Source organism: Catharus ustulatus, chromosome 2 (assembly GCF_009819885.2).
Source record: "Catharus ustulatus isolate bCatUst1 chromosome 2, bCatUst1.pri.v2, whole genome shotgun sequence".
Classification (NCBI taxonomy): domain Eukaryota; kingdom Metazoa; phylum Chordata; class Aves; order Passeriformes; family Turdidae; genus Catharus; species Catharus ustulatus.
Window position 1 is genome coordinate 42,088,342 of NC_046222.1, and position 18,256 is coordinate 42,106,597.

At 35.5% G+C, this 18,256-nt stretch overlaps 1 protein-coding gene across 4 annotated transcripts in view; it reads left to right on the forward strand.

The window, feature by feature from the left end:
* The window catches only part of CNTN5 (contactin 5), a 440,548-nt gene that overhangs the window by 192,745 nt on the left and 229,547 nt on the right, over nucleotides 1-18,256 (forward strand). For all 4 annotated transcript variants that reach the window (XM_033051352.1, XM_033051356.2, XM_033051355.2 and 1 more), the window contains exons 3-5: nucleotides 507-725; nucleotides 8,295-8,418; nucleotides 13,507-13,682. In XM_033051352.1, the coding sequence (XP_032907243.1) occupies nucleotides 507-725; nucleotides 8,295-8,418; nucleotides 13,507-13,682 (519 nt within the window). The remainder of the gene's footprint in view (nucleotides 1-506; nucleotides 726-8,294; nucleotides 8,419-13,506; nucleotides 13,683-18,256) is intronic.

Here is an 18,256-nt window from a genome sequence, read left to right on the forward strand (position 1 = left end):
TCTAGCATATGCTTTTGGGAAAGACATTTGTGCGTACAGGTACTCTTGGACCATTTACCTAGTCTGTTTGATTTGCAGAGTAGTGTTCAATGGAGTGGCATACTTAGCTTAAGTCAGTGTTTCTGCATTGCACATACAAAGTAAAGGAAGGCTGTGAAGGAAAGATAGTGACCTGGCAGACACTTTGCCATTATGAGGTAGAAATATAAGGTCACAGAAATAGAACTAAAACCACCAAAAACTCGTGTTTCCATGAGTAAGAAACTTAATGACCACTTGATTATGTTATTTTGGTGATGTTGCAGGGAAATTTTCTTAGAGCTCTATGCTGCTACCTAATACTTTTCAGAAGCTGAGTGTCTCATCAAGCCTGGGATGTTTCTGTCGCTCCTTTTATAGATAACATTTTCTACTTTTCTACTGCTTAACCAAACATTCTTTTGGAAAGTGACGGATTTTGTCTCTATTCAGTGTTCACTTCTTGTTGGTTTTTTTTTTTTTTTCAGAATTTTCAGAAGCTGTTCCTGGTCTCCCCACATCATATGCTGCTATCCTAAGAATCAAATCTGGTAGTTCATCTTTAACTTCCTTTAATTCAAAGAACAGACCACGATTAAGCAGTCCTTCATTAGGAAGTGTATCTTCACCAGGCTGGAGAGGAGCTGCACAGCATTATCACTCCCCAACAAACCTCTACCACTTTTCAGAGACCTTCAAACATGATGGTAAGTGTAGTTTCCCCCTCTAAAACTTGGAAATATTTTTCAAAATCAATGCATTTTTTTCAGCTTACTTTCATACTTCTAAGATATAATTTTGAGTTTTATTATATGTCACAAGGTCAAAATGAACTGCTTTCCTTTAGGTTCTTTGGAACAGCCTTAAACTCATCATTAATTTAAATATTCTTTCTAAGTTAAAATATCCTTTCTTATAGATTCCTATGCAGAATGGTTTTATGCAGGTGTTGCTACATGAAAATAGCAAACCAGTGATTTGAAATTCCATCACAGCATGATTTAATCTAGTAGTAAAATCTAAGTCACTTTTTATACATATTTTTTCTCTCCTTGGATTTTTTTAAATTTAATCATGAATGCCAGTAATATAAATTAAACATTAAGATTAAATCTTATTAAACTACTTTTTCTCTAAATTATCTATTCTGTGGAGTCAACTCTGTCTTGTATGTACTTACATGTATGCTTAGAGTTTCTGGTGTGATATGGTGTCATTCACTCTAAATGCAATAATTCATAGTAACAATACATATTTTGCCATGGTTGGTTACATTTTAAAAAGCCACATTTCTAATGTTATTTCTATAGTGACAATAATTACTTGAATTGCAGTCAAGAAAGATAGAAAGCCAAAAGAAAGAAAGAAAGGAAGGAAGGAGAGGGTAAGGAGGGAGAGATTAGAGGATACATAAGCATCTTATTTGAGGATGCAAAAGAGGAAAGAATTTGATTAATAACTTGCATTTCAATGAAATTCACACAACATCATGAGTGTTGTAACAGGTTACTTCTTCTCTCAGCTAAGTCGTCTTTTTTTTCTCCCAGAAAATGTCTTGCATATATCGAAAATCAATGATGTATGCATGTGGTTTTTTGTAGAAAAAGTGTTTATATACAAGCATAAATATGTTCCCTGAGTAAAGTTAAATCTAGAAAAGAAATAATTTGATTCTGTCAGCAGATAAATTCCGCTTCATACCATTTCTGGAATAGGGGCTTGTTTTTACATTTTTCCTTCCACTGTAATACTCTTTTAAGCAGTGACTAGAGTGAAGTCTGTTTTTCCCCATTCACCAGACACTGATAACTTCTCCCTGACAACATTTTAAGGGCAGGTTAACAATAATGTCCACTATTAGAACTATAGTCTATTATCCTGATCTTCTACAGCATGAACGTCTAAGGACTGAAGGAGAAAGCTGAAAATACAGACTATTTGAATAATATAGTACAAGCTAGAACTAGAAATCCTGGACACCTCCAGAAAGCTCAGTGAGATCATACCTCAGGGATGATCATCATATCATAGATATGATCTATGATTTAGGTCAGCGATCATGACTCTTCTCGAAACACTGGGACCACATTGCAGCTCAGCAGCTGAGATTCATCAGTTTTTCAGGAGAAAGTGAAAAACCACTTACTGGAGACAAAATTGTAAAAGAGCCATCCCTCACAAGGCCTAGTTAATAGAATATTTGACCAAGAAGAGAGGAACATCATTCTTCTAAAGACAACATAAGATAGTCTTAGGAGACTCATTTCACTTACAGATCTTGGTATATCCAGCTGCATAGACACTTGTAGAAATAGGTAAATCTGGATCACCTGATAATATTTTTAAAGCCCTTGATTAATTGAAGTGCATGAATAGCACAAGCATAGGTATGAGACAGTATTTAGAAAAGATCAGTGCATGACCAAGTAGGATAATCTGCAACATCTAAGAGGACTTGAGTACATCTCAATTTTTCCCCTTTTTACAGTATCAGCAGTAAAGTAAAGATGTTCTAATTTTCATCCTATAGCTGCTATGTGATGATAGAGTTAAGTGGTCATGTTTACCAGCCAAGGTTTCCTAAATGAGGAAATGCTACAGCATCCTGTGGTAATGAGACACCACTGCTTCAAGTGAGAGGATATTTTTAGGAGGAGAGGAAACATGTTTTATATTATTATAATGGAGAATTTGCATAGTTCAAACATCTAATATATGGCATAAATTCAGGAGTGAAATTTGCCATAAAAAACACTCAAAAATACTTTTATTAGTTGCTGAATTATAGCAGTTCTCAAGTGACTTCTCAAATGATTTCCCAGCAGACATGCTCAAACACCTGACATGGCTTGCAAGAAAGGTCTTTTTATGCTGACTTGATGCTATTTCATTTGCACTTTCAATCCAACACGTGTTTCCTGGTATCTTAAATTAAAAGAACTATGCTCTAGCACACTGCTGCCTTTAAACTATCTGGAATTATTTAGCGTAAACATCCAGCTAAGGCAATGCAGTCCTTCTCTTCAAACTACGTATCAATGTGTAAAGTCATGACTAAAAATGTGAATAGAAAGTATGAATTATTCATTAAATACTTTTGAAGAATCATAAAACTGCAAACTCTTATATTTTCTTACTGTTCCAAAAACTTTTGGAATTGCTGCAGTAAAGATAATTTAACTTAACCTTGAATAAGGACTTTCTTTGTCCTTTCATCTTTGGTTTGACACATTTTACAAAAAAATGGAGAACAGAGTCTTTTTCATAACTCAAAGTTCATTGAATCAATGAACCCCAAGATATGCAAGATCCGAATCTAATTTTTGTAAAATGAGAATTCCTGCTTCCCCATCATCTGCTAGATTCAGCACTTACCAGCCTGAATTATAGACACAAGCTACTAATTTTTTTTCCATTGCTAAAAAATATTTGACAATGCTGATTCATATGGCATGCAGTTTAGATATTATAAGCTAAATTTAGAACAGATTAATTTGTTTCAGACCACAGAACAGAGAAAGCATTTTCAAGCAAAAGTAAAATCTTGTATCATCTTGCTTAATAAGCAAATAAACATGTTTAAGAAAATATAAATCTGAAAATATAAGAAAATAATTTAATCTTCTTTGAAGTATAAACTTAATAATGCATGTACATTGCATGTACAATGTTCCACCAGGCAGCACACTAGAATCAATGTATGTACCTTGAGGCACGTGTATCAGCCTCAACTTACCTCAAAAGGAGTCTCAAAGTTCCTCAGCTTTTATGTTGACTGAAACAGTTAAAAAATTTATTAGTTTTTTAGAAATGCGTATGTTCCAAATATACATATACAGTATTTTCATGGCAATAAGGTGCACTTAAAATCCTAAAATTTGATCAAAACCCATATCTTCTACTTTGTAGGATCAATCTGAGATGAAATGCCTTTGGTTAATTTTAATTACTTCTTCTTATATATAGATTTCAGCAACATACATAGCCTTATCAACAATAATTTCTTCATCCATCTTAATGAGTCCTGAACACGTTAATACCTAGGTCACTGAGATGTAGTTTGGTCTGCCTTGTGTCAAGTGGGTACTTTTCTGGATAGGGGCTGTATGCAGAGTACAATCATCTGTGGTTTAAGGTGGAAGGTGTTAGTGACCCTCATTTTAGGCTGCTTTAGAAGTTCTATCATTTTACATTCCTCGTTCAGCTTTTCTTTATAAAACATGGGTTCAAGAACTCTTTGAAACATGGGGGTGTAAAATAGAGCAATAGGAAATCATTCTTTCCGGTAAAAAGAACTTTTAAAGGGACATGAGCAAAGGAAGAGGACAAGACCTGAATGAATACTTTCATTCCCCTATACATAAAAGCAACCTGAGCACATCCCCTCTCATGTGTCTGTTGTTTCTTCCCACCAGTAGCTCAGACTGAGAAGATGACTCCATGACTGATTAGCCCAGTCATGTATCTTAAAGTATACTTATTTATGAAAACATTTATAATAGCCTCATTTCTTTTCTTCTTTAGAAGTACAACACTTAGAATTATCAGACACTAAAAGTAATAGTTCCAGGGCAGCTCCAATGCAGGAGTTTGAGCAGGACCATATTTCTTTCCTGCCTACCTCTTTGTTCCCAAGGTTCCAGAGATTAATTAATTTTCTCAGTGTATTAATTGACCTGGAATTTTATCAACATTGCTGGCAAGAAAACAGCTGTTGAGGAATTACACTATTTCAGTTACTATAGGATTTAAAGTACAGGAAACTTTATTCTCATCTGCAGCTTTTTGTTATGATATCTGCATTGCTCAGGAAGAACTAAAGAACATCAGATTTTTTTCTTCATCAGCAACTGAGGGAGAGAATGAAAGTTTGAAAGAATGTCTGTAGGTAAAAGAGAGACAAACCACACTTTCACTACAGTCTGAGTTTCGGGATAGCAATTACAGTTTGTGGTCCCATGAGGATTTAAATACTTAGTACAAAGTAGTCAAACGTTCAGAAATTTTTCAGTGCAGAAGTGCTGTAAGGAGAACACCAGCACTCAGAAAATATCAAAGCACTATTCTGAAGAATACTTAAGAATTTAAAAATTTTTGAATATTTTCCATATCCTTACCTTTCTGGACCAGTTTAAATAGCAAATCCTAATGAGAGCGCCTAGTGCTTTTGATTGCCTAGGCTGAAAATGGCAACTTAAAACTGTAAGGGGACCAGAAACTAGCTGTTGCACTACTGGTTGCAGAGCACACCTGTATTCTCAAGCCTCTGTGGTAAATCACTTTTCCTAAATAAGATAGCACTTAAACCAACCAGTATCCTGTATCTGATTTAGTAAATGCCTCCATGGGAACAGAAATATTTAAATATTTCCCTTGAGAAATTATAATAGTAAATTGAAATATATGCATGCTAACATTGTGTGTTGAATATTCATTTAATTTTATATTCTTGGTAACTTAGAAAGAAAAAAAATAAGGTGTGGAGCTCAAATCCCATCATGGACACTCACAAAGGAGTGCCCTTTGTGATTAATGGTTAATGTGTTAATCCTTCTTAACAGAATGGGTCCCAGATAGCTAAGAGATGGGTGCAAAGAAAACAGATGTCTTTGGATCCCTGAAGGCATCAGAAAACATATATGAATAGAAAAGAGAGTGTATGTATAAATATATAGCTTCTATATCCATATGTACAAAGGTAAATACATAAATATAGTAAGAAAATCAGGGCAATAAGGATAAGGGCAGGGATATTCCCAAAAAAAGACCACACAAAACAGAAGAACCAGCCAATGGCCCATGAATCAGAAAATTATATTTCAAGATCACACAGAGGGCTTGGGTTGTTCCCTCTCTCTCTGGGACCATGGTGTGCTGCAGACTGGGGCTAGAGGTGTTTCTTTTTCCTAAGGTTGATGTCTGAGTTCTAAAACTGCAAAAATCTCTGTCTGAGTGGCTTCAAGAGAGGATGAGAATGTGCCATGGTCTGGTCCTGCACATAGCCTTGCTTCTTTTTCTTTTCTTTCCAGCAGTCCTAGACTGTGATATTATATTTTATCTACAGAGTTCCCTCCTAGGGAGAGGATAAAATCATTAATCTTCATTAATATACACCCTATCCATATGCCTACTACTCTGCGTGAAATAACGCTTAAATCTAAAGCCATGATTTAGATTTGTTATCCTTAATTAATTCTTGGTTTTACTAAACTTTAGCTCAATGTCAGTTCTGTTTATTCACACCTACATTCATTAGTATTTTCTTTTGCACAGTGCAAGAAGCAAGTGACCAAATTATAAGAAACAACCCACAGACTGTATTTGTACCAACATTTTCCTGTCTTTAAATAAGTTTTGCCAACTTAATTCATTTCCCCTGTGGCATTTTAAGATGCAGTTCTCAAAAATTATTACTGAACTTATTTTAACTTCAATAATATCAGTTCATATCAGAAATCACTTATTGTGATTTTGTTTGTGGTTTTTTTGTTTTGTTTGTTTGTTTGTTTGTTTTTTAATAATGCAGCTATTTGTTCCAGAACACATTTCTGCTAACAAACCCAAGCAAAGCAATGCCCCTACCCAGTAATATATATATGCAAAACAGCAATCCACACTCCTTACAAATCCTACAAGTAGGGCTAATAAACTGGAAAATTATGGGAAAGAGAAACTATTAATTGCTGCTGCTCTTATTTGCTGACTTTACAAATCAACAGCCTAATTATTTGAATCTACTACAGCAGAAGCATAAACACCTGAAAATGGAGATATTTTCAACATCTGCATTTGGATAGTGTAAAAAAACCAAACTGAAGTGTGTATTAAGTGTGTAGTCATTAAAAAGAAGGAATGAATAGCATAATGGGGTCTTATGTTGCCATTTTACTGCATGATATGAGAGTTGAGAAACCCCAAATGTAAGAATTTAAGGACATGGAAATTCTCATCTCCAAAGCACCATGCTATGACATATGTCTCCCACATTTCTCATCCTTTTTCAGACTCCATGTTGTGTATTTTTCTGTACCAAGACTTGTAGCACCATATACCTTTTCCTGTCTACATAGATTTTCTGAGGCTATTAGCCTTAGATATTGTGATAAAGGTTATTATTAGTATGATAAAGTATAAAATTAGTATGACAAAGTTTGCAGTTCCCCAAACTGTGAAACCATAATATGTGGTTGAAGTTGCATGGAGTTGATAAAACAATTTATCAAGTCAGTGACCAAATCCCAAGGCATCAGGTGTACCTTTTTTACTTCAAACTGCTGTTGGTAGGACAAATACAGGAAATGTAAAGTGCTTAATGTGTTGTACTGTCCTCAGTAAGAACTTTAGGATGTCTACCCTATGAACATATGAAACCCTAAAACCAACAGAGAAAAACCTGCTCCCATTTTCCTACAAGTAGCAGGACAATGTCACTGTCTCCCTGCACACAAATCGTTAGGCTAGTGCTTTGAAGATGAAGAGTACCGTGTGATTAAATCATCCGAGAGTCTGGAGTAAGTTTAAAATTATTAAAATTCCACAGCCTTCTGGTGCACAGTGAGAATTTTATTTATTCAGACCAACATGATCAAGAATATTCTGCTTGTGACCTTTTACTTTTCTGAAGGCTTATCTTTCTCCCTTCATAATATGAATGAACTGGAATCAGAGATGTGTTCTATGGGTCTATCCAGCTTTTCTAATTCAGAAATGTAAATTCTTATCAAGATACAGGTATATGCCAAAATTAGAGAAGACAGTGGAGGGAAAATGAAATGTCAGATTTAGCTATATATTATTTAATGACAGACACCATTTGTTGCCATTAATTTTCCAAGTGATTTTTTCTCAGCAACTCCTTGACAAAAAGGGGAAAATTGTGCATTACATTTCTGTGATATAAGATGCTGCAAGCAGTAGGAAATTTTTTGTTTACTTTGTTCCTTATAAGCAGTTAATTCTTCTTGAGTCTCTTGAGCTTCTCACTAGACTTCAGGCCAAAATATGTCTGATGAGAAAGCCATTTTGAGGCATAATAAACACTTAAATCATACTTTGTATTTTATTCCTCACTTATTAATATTTCTTATATTTCTTCTTTATCTTTCTTTTTTTCCTTTTAATGATTGCTTTTTAATGCAACATCTAAAGGAATGCAACATGAACCATTTGGAAACAAATATATTTATGTATATTTTAATCTCATATTATAAAACCTATTGCACATTTACATTTTTTTTTCAGTTTTCCTAAACTATAGCACTTCTTTTTTTCCATAGAAAGTGTTGATTATGGGCCGGTGTTTGTACAAGAGCCAGATGATATGATTTTTCCAACTGATTCTGAGGAAAAGAAAGTGTCTCTCAATTGTCAAGCACGTGGAAATCCTACCCCCACATACAGGTATCTGTTTTATGATTTTTTTTTCCAGCTTTCAGAATATTAGCCACTGCAATCCTACTCCGAGAAACAATGTATTTTGGTGAGAAATAACAGAAACAGCTCTCTGACACTAATGGTTTTCCTGATTGAATGCTTTTTGTGATTCTGAATAAGCGAGAAGCAGAAGTGGCGCTGATTAAAGGCAAAGCAATACTTTAAGTTTCAAATTATGTACTCTCTGCATCTATCCATGTGGAGAGACTCCTTTTGTCCAGTTTATTGAATTGTGTCTGTGACAAATGACAAAAACAAAATATTTAATTCTTTGGGGTTTTCTTTATTTCTAAACGTTTATAGAGCTACAAAATACTACCCCAGTATACAGGGAAGGCAGCGAAGTACATTAAAATAGTGTGACTTGGCAGTACAAGATACCATGGCTGAGTCAGATCTGGTGGTTTTTCACTCACAAGTCTACCATTTTATTCCTCTGAAACCATCACCTTATTTTTCCATGCAGACTTGTATGCCACAGTTATCCATTATTTGGACCTGTGATGACACACCTGTGAGCCTTACTGCAGTTTATTGATGGCGCACACTTACAGGTGGCAACAGTATGCTGCAGTCACCTTAACCATTTGCTATATCTGTCTCTACTCATATTTTATACAAACTACAAGGGATGTAAGAGGGCTGTGGGAACATATGGTTGGGGTTTTTTTCCATATACTCTTCATCTTTTCTCATAGAGTCGTTCTTCAATTACAAAGGGAACATAAGGACTCCTATTGTGTTTTGTCATAGGTGGTAATCACTATTTCTGCACTTCGTCTTTTGCTTTTTACCCATATTTGACTTGTGGATTCTTCAGAATTCCGGTTTAATTTTCCTTAGAGTTACTTGAATCACAACTCTTGCATTTCTACAACTTAAAGAAATTCAGAAGCAGGGCCATCCCTAGACATGCCTAACACAACAGCATTCAATCTCCCTCTTTGCAACATATGGACTTGTTAAATGAATCTGATGCATGACACAACCCCCAAACAGCACAGGAATGACTAAAACATGTAACATGGGATTAGGAATTGATGTCCAGAAATTCTCCAAGCTAGAATAGGATGAATTCCTCACTATGTGGTATAAAAGCTATGTTGTATTCTTCTTCACTGACATTCCTTGTGTAATTTCTGTTACCTACTGGTGATTTGTTGACAAAACAAGAAAAAGAAAAAAAGTCTATTCATTTCACATGTTGTAAAAGTACTGTCAGTCCAGTAAACATACATAACCTGTGACTATGGGGAAAACACACAAATTCAACCCCAAAGGAGGAGAGTCCTATATTCAGGTCTCTGAGACAACCTCATTATACTTGTAGAAATTTTGTCTGTGGAGAACCTATGCCACCTCCTTTCTTTCTTTGTTCAACCTGTTTTTTGCTTTTTCCCAGTGGAAAGCAACCAACAAACTCAGACTTTTGGTATATTTTAAAGGGTAACTACAAAAAGGATAGGAACTATTTCTTCACAAGGAACCACATGGAGAAAGCAAAAGGCAATAGGTTTCATACTCCTCAGTAATCACTGAAGGTTTCTAAGATGCAAATGATCAAAATGTTTGGTTATCTCATCTAGGCTCCATTTTCCATATTTCACTGGAACAAATTATCTTTTAACATCCCTTCCAACCTGGGCTGTTTTATGATTTTTTGATATACATTTCATCAGCTCTCCAGAGATTACTTGGTGTTAGCAGCCTCATAAACAAACTTTCCTGACTTTTGTTCATGGAAGGAGAGATTTAGCCTAAAAGGCCTAATTCAAACAGCACAGTTTAATTTCTCCTTGTATTGCTGCCACTTGTCTGAACAGTATTTGCAATACACACTACCATTCAAGGGAGGGACAAGAGGTAAAAATTACTCTCTGAAGAAGATACCTCTCCAGGACAATTGTAGAGGGAACTTAGTCTCAAAAGATCTACAGATATACAAAGTTTTGAGTATGCCACTGCCCAACCACATTGTCAAAGACTCTGACGAGTTGTACCGGACCTTTATTTATGTGTGCTTTGAGGCTTGTCCTGCTAAGAATTTTTTTCAGCCAAAACCAAAGTATAGTATGTATTTATTTTAAGTTATATTAAAAGAATATTTAAAGCACTCAAATTTTCAATGTTAAGTTACCTCTGCCTTTTTAAAATTAATTTCTTTAGTCTGTGCAATTTGTGACAGTGTTCACAACCTGTTTTTTTGTTCTTGGACATGACTTTGTTTTAATAGAATGGAGAATGCACACATAATTTCAGATGTTCTTCCCTTCAAAGAACTATATTTCCCTTTGTCCAAACACTACTCTGAATAAACAATTTTTAGTTCCTTGACTTTCAGTCATTAAGGTATTTTGATGAATAGTTTTAGTGAATAACTGCCTGAGATAAACTGATTCTGTGTACTCAGCATTTCTGTGAATCATACTTTAGCATCACAAGTCAGGACCAGTACAATGAAGAAGATAACTGCAATCCCTTTGATGAGGAATACAGACATTGACAAACTTCCTGTGGGATCTCACAGGTCAGCAGTATTACTGAGCTACAAACAGGTGTTGAATTCCCTGAGATGCCACTTAACTATACAGCTTTCACTGATTGTGAAACACCGCATTTAATCTTTTACTTAGGACACATATAGGCTGGGCAGTAATTTTTTTTGTGAGTATCATTTCCTCTTAAAAAAAAAAACATTTGAGGAAGTTTTCTAAAATTTTTTTTTTGCCTGCTTAAGACAGGTTATAGTATTTTGAAATATTATCTGTCGCTTTTCTTTGAGAAAAAAATACATCTGAGTTTTCTTAACAACCTGTGGCCTTGGAAGTGTTATATTTTGGGTTCTATCCTGCTAGATCAGTCAGGATACCTTAAAAAATAAGTCACCCAATTCAGTGTTTCTTTTCCTATAACATGCATAGATTATATGAGGGGAATGCAATCTCTCAAGATGGACCCCTGATATAGAGGCGAGTAGCTATCAAGATCCAAAGTTTTGAGGTAGAATTCAAGAAAACATATTTTTTTCATTGAAATTAACTGAAAATGAAACTAAAGGAAAAAAGCAAATTTAACTGAATTTTGTGGCAGTTCCCATTTGGAAATGCCAAAACATGCATTTTTTTTCTTTTTCCCTATCTAAATTTTCATTCAAGATCAATTGCTTATGCATTTTTTTATTTCATATATATAGACAAGGATATATGTATAAAACATTAACTTTTGTTATTATTTCCTTCAAAATATAAACTAATTACTCAACTGTTCAAATTAAAAATTCTTTTCCTTTTACCTCGTCTATGTATGAATCTATATATAAAACGTAGTTAATCCTACCAAACTTCCCCTGCTATCCTTTAAAATATAAATAAATTGTCAATGCTGTTTCATTTCTTACATTCAATGAAACAGAGGTGCTCTGCAATCAAAAGTCCAATTGTGAAAATAAGGGACAAAAAGTAAATTCACAGTTCATCCAAATTCTGGCAATTCTGACCTCTGGATTAAGAAATATTCACCACTACTGCAGCTGAATTCTTCTCTCTGTGCCCCATTCACCATGAAGATTAACAAGATATGGTGAATTGATAATTATTTTGCTTTGTTAAAGTTGCCTCTGGAGTCTAAATGTTGCCAAGTTCTTCCAGTCCTTGCTGATCTCTGGCAAAGCTTGCAAGTTTCAGGAAATTACCCAAGCCAACTTTGAAACTGCAGAATGACAGACAAAGAGTAATGAAAAAAAATATCTGGGCATTATAATAATTGTACTCAATCTGTTTACACTGCTTATCTCTGCATTCTTCTTAAAATTTCATGCAATTACACTTTGACAAAAAAAACAAATCTAAAAGTCTTCATATGTGGATGTTATTCTTTAATTCAGAAACTGAAAACACACACAAACATATAAGAGGTTCTTCCAGAAGTCTATTAATCTGCTGAAGTCTATTAATCTACCGCACAAAATGTTTTCTCTTGCAGCCAGTGGACTACTACGGGTTTTCTGCTTTTGAGATGAATGAGAGGCTGAGACTTTTTGGCAGACAATACCTGGATAGGTGGGAAACCCAACCCATGAAACCTCTTGCACAACTGAAGAATTATGAGACTCTTAGGTTACTTCTGAAACCTCAGAAAAATAAATATTTATTCAGAAATTATTTAAAACTTTGCCCCAGTTGGGATACTTTCTAGTGTTTCCTACAGTCTGGCTTTTTCCATCTTATCTTTACTCCCATCCTTGATTTTACTGCTCAGACTTCTTATTTCACTTCCAAACATCCCCCTAACTTAGCATTCCTTATTCAGACTACTTATTTGATATTAGTTTCCATGTGGCTGCCAGGAACTGCCCTTGGTCAGCCAGCAGTTAATTCCAGTCTTCTGTTCCAGTCGTTGAATTCTGTGTATACTGATTCAGCTGATACACTTTTGCCTTTGTCTGTTACCAAAATCTTATATTGTTTAGCAGCATATGTACATGAATCTACCTCCCTGCTCTTCACAGGTCTTGGTCTTCTTTCTTCTATTTAAATGAGGTGTCTCTGTTTCTTGGCTGAGAAGTTCAAATGCTGAAAGAATGGAAAAAAAAGTTTCCTTGTTTGCATGCAGTGCAGACTCAGTTCTGCTACCTGTAAACTTAGCTGGGCCTAAGGCTTTAATGATAGAATATGAATTAAAACTTTGATTATCATAAGCACATTAAAATTCCTTTTTTTTACATAAACTATGCATCTGCTATGCAGTTTTCAAGTTTTAAGCCCTTGTGAACATTAGGTTTTTTGGGGGAAAATATTAGAAAAAAAAGAAGAGATTGTTATTTTCATTCAGCATAGGCAAAAAAAGGAATGTTCTTTTTCTTCAGAGATTGAAGATTGAGTTTTGCTTGTGGTTTTTGTTTTCAAGTTTTGGCAGAGTAATAGGCTCCTACACAGGACATATTTGAATAATTGTCCTCATTATTACAACTGGAGCTGTCAAATTTTGTGTTTTAAGCTTGACACCTTCACACAGCTATTAAATGCTCTAGCAGTTTTTGCTTTTCTTTTCCCCAAGATGGCTTCGAAATGGAACTGAAATCGACATTGAAAGTGATTATCGCTTCAGTTTAATAGAAGGAAGTTTGATCATCAGCAACCCCAGTGAAATGAAAGATTCTGGACAGTATCAATGTTTAACTACCAACACATTTGGCAGTATTTTAAGCAGAGAGGCTGTTCTTCAGTTTGCATGTGAGTAACATTTTTTTTAATATTGATAAATTGGACTTTTACGTTGCTTGATAAGGTACTAAATTGTAATTTGAATATGTTACACAAGACACAGACATTGTTGGACTAGAATCTAAAAATTAGAAATAAAATACTTAGTAGAAGAGAGTGATTTTCTGTAGGCTTGTTACTTTTAAAATAGAATCATCAGGGAAAATTACTCTAGTACATGATCCCAAGTGCTGTACTTTAATGGCATACTTGAATACTCTTCAGTGATGTATTTCACTCATTGCTAGGTTCCTGAAACATCTATCATTTTGCCACACACTCTGAGTAGGAAAGAAAAAACTGCAAACTTACGAATAGAATGAGATAAAGTGCCTATATATCTCTTGGATAGTCTGGACTTCAAACTATTTTTTGAATGTATGTATGTATATAAATATATATGGTTTATGTCCTTGTTTTTGCATAGGTATTCAATGTACTTTCATACATTATACAACTGAAGAGGTTTTTATAGTTATTAGAAAACAAAATATCTTAGCTTTTGAAATCATTCACTACAATATACTTTTCAGAAGCTATCAATAGTTCATGATCTCAAGTAAAAGCCATGGTCTATCAACAGCATGCTCTGTTTCAAACACCTAGCCGGAAAAACAGGGCCAGGATTTCTCTTCAACCCTAATTTCCCTTCAGTACTTTACAAAAAGACATCCAACATAATTGGAACTCCATCTTAGTCCCTCAGATCCTGCTGAAAATAAGACATTACCATGAAATATGAGGCAGATCATATAGCCACAGCAGAAGCAATGGAATTAAGGAGAAGTTGCCATCTGCAAATGGTGTTCTCAAGAACTCAGCAGATCTAGTGAGAAAACTGATCCTCCCTTAATTCACCCCTCTCTGGTCGAGTCAGACCTCTTATATCTATTGCTTTTCTGCTGCATATTCTGTCAAGGTCTTTGTTGGGAGATCATGGCACTTTCTGAGCTGGGAAGAATAAGGATATTTACCAAAGTTTTCTCATGCCAGGGCAGCATGTTTAAAACTCTAAGCACCACAACAGTATCATGGTATTACTGGTCTTCAGTCTTAAATGTATCTTCTGAGAAAATTCTGCTGCATTTTATCTTTTCAACAGGAAAACTACCCTACAACAAATCTCTTGGTTAGAGAACCCAACCACTGGTAAAAACACATAGTTCAGATGCTGAACCCCAGATTTCTGTTCCCATCTCAAGAGTTAAGCTAAGAGGTGGCTATTTAACCTCCAATTGGAAAAAAACAAAAACAAAAAAAACCCAAAAAAAAGTTCCAAAAAAACCAAAAAAAACAGGAGAAGTGAGAGCTAGAGCTCAAATAACAGTAGACCTATGAGTTTCAATAGGTACATCCACGGTTTGTTCAGGCCTCCATGTACTTATAATATTACCTCCTCCAATAAAACAAATTTAGATAAATTAAAAAAATAAATTAAAAATTGGTTTAATGGGTTTATTTTCATTGGATTTTTAAGTTTGTATTACCTTACACACCTACTTTTGCAGATATCAAAATTATTTTATTGTAATGTTTGGAATGTGATTTCAGTTCATCAAAGTATTTGGAAACTGTGATAAAAGTTTCTTAGGAAATTTTAATGGCAGACTGTTATTTGGAAGTGCTGGGATGTAGTAAATAATCCTGCAGTACTTGATAGAGAGAAAGGGCTGTTATAAGGACATAAAAATATTTTCAAAGTGATAGAGTAATAAATGATTGAAGTTCTTTTAGAAGTTTGTGAAAAACTTGTTCTCAAGAGCACTTTCAAGTTCAATGTGTATTTGTAGCTCAGTTTCTATGTAGCATGATACTCTCTCTCACACTCTTGTTTTAATGCTTCTTCAATTCCCTAATCTCAAATGGTTGGTGTTGATGTTGAAATAATATTTGCATTATGCAGCATCTCTGATTTTAATGCTGTTTAAATTAATTGAAGTTTCATGATGTCACCACACTGTAAACTCATATTAACATATCAGAAGCTTGTATCACTGAAAAGTTGTTGTAATTCAGATTCAAGGGCCACCTCTTCCAGTGCCTCACCACTTTTATAGTGAAGTATCTCTTGTTAACAGCTGGCCTGCATGTGTCCAGATGATTTCAGTAAGACAGAAAGTAAAGCATTTTTTAAGAAAATGTCCTAATCTTAAAGTACAGTAATTTCATGACTATAAGGCACACACTTTTGACTAAAATTTTCCCCCAAAACTGGAAGTGCGCCTTATAGTCCGGTGCGCCTTATCTGCTGTACAAAGTTGTGACATTTGCCACCACGGAAGTGCGAGCCTGCTGGCATCGGGGTGTCCCCCGCGTGGGGAGGGGGAACGCCACCGGAATCGAAGCAGCTGCCGTGCGGGGAGGGGGAAAGCCGCCGGAATCGGGGTAGGGGCAAGCCTGCCGGAGTCCCCCAGAGCGCCAGGGGACTCCCAGACCAGCGGGGTCCTGGGGACGCTGCACGGAGCGGCGGTGGACATAGCCCGGCCCTGGGGACGCTGCACGGAGCAGCGGCAGGCATAGCCTGGCCCCGCAGGGTATAGGCAGGCCTGGGGGCCAATTGCCACCAGTTTGAGGCGGGGCCTCGGCCAGCAAGTGCGCGGGGGGAGCTGGGGGCGGAACCTCGCTGCAAAAAAAAAAGGTGCGCCTTATAGTCCGGTGCGCCTTATCTGATCTACAAAGTTGCCAAATGTGCCAGCTCCCGGGGGTTGCACCTTATAGTCTGGTGCGCCTTATGGTCATGAAATTACTGTAATTAAAGTAATCGCTGCTCTACAGTTTCACTGGGCTCTAATGGCTTGAAGGGTAATCCATAATCCCAAGGATAAACCAAGTCATTTCTGACTAAGAGATACAGAGCTACACATAACAGTGATCATTTTCTCTTTCGTCACTGAAAATCATGCTCATAGATTCCAAAAGCTGAGAAATTTACCATTTTCAAAGGGAAAAAAACCCCAGACATTAGGTTCGTGGAATTGTTTGAATGCATGGATTGTACCTCTGTGGAAAATTATTACATCTTTGCAATTTGAAAGTTGTTCTTCTAATTAAAAAAAAGAAATGGGATCAGCTCAAAATGGAACAGGGATCATCAACCAAGGCTTTAACATCCTCTTACAGACAAAGTGTGTACTCCAAGGTACCTATGCAAAAATATCATGTAACCCGAAAAAGGAGAGCATGTTTATCACACTGGCTCTTAGTTCTCTCCCAGTTCCATGACCAAAAGTCCAGTTGCTATGGTTATTATCATGTAATTCAACATTGGTGATACAATTGCAAATATAAACATTTATGTACTGTATCATTTGCATATGTGTGCACAGGTAAAATAGGAAATACTTTGAAATGTATATGTCTTTGGATTTGAAAGAGATACAAAGAGAACTTTGCTCTGCTTATGTTTAGAGATATAGTACTTGAAATAGCCCGCTTTAATACTGGTTATTTTTATGGAGCAAAGTTGGAAGACCAGTTATGTGCAGTTAATGGTCTGCTTGAAATTTTAAACTACCACAGAAAAGACTTATGAAGATTTAAACTCCATTAAAGTTCTCTTTTTTTTTTTTTTCTTTGCATTTCATATGATGTCTCATACCCAAGGTCATGTTATTTTATGCTATTTTAAGAAAGCAAACCAACGACAAAAAAAAAAGAAAACTATTGCATGCTGTAAATGAAATTAGAAGTATATTTTTTCAATAAAAACAAAACCTGATAAAACTCTGAAAAAATATATTTAACTTTGACTAAGTCTACCTGCTTAGTGCAAAATAACTGCACATTTTTGTATGTGGTTCCACAACTTCTCTTTGGAACAGTGTCCTAATAACATTGGCTACAACAGCAGATGTATTTTGTGCTTACCTTTGCCACATGTACAATCTCTACATCCCATTAAGTCACAAAAAAAATTGCTTTTCCTTGTCTGTGGATTATTCAACCGTTCACAAGCCTACCTTTTCAGTGATATTTACAACCTGGGCTAAAATCCTACAGAAGTTGTAGGGGAAAACAACTTCCCATCTGTCATTTGTCGAACTCCTCACCTCAATTTTACTAATCCAATTGCCACTGGCTTCTTTGTACCATTTCCTTTTTTCTGTTAATAAATCCGGCTTTTTTCCTTTAATCTACCGAGAAGAGTATTGATTAGATACAATTTTAATGTCCTTTTCCAGTTGATGATCAACAATGACTGACCAGTGATGCACAGAGTAAGAAGTCACCCATGATGCAGACATTTAAATCAATAGTTTCCTGAAGAGGCAGCCTGCACACTTCCCATTCTATCACAGCACACTTCTTTCAACCTTTTAATTGACTTCACCTACTAAGAAATTAGTTTAATCATCTATGTTATGCATCTATCATGCTCCCTGGACACTTGGATGTATTTCATAATTTCCTGGCATTACTTTATAAAGAGTTGATTTATTTACACAATCTAGACTTGAGAAAAGTCTTAATTTCTCATGTTCATTTCAGAAAACACAGAATCTAAAAATGGCATTACAATAGTAACATTTTCTTCTAAATAATTA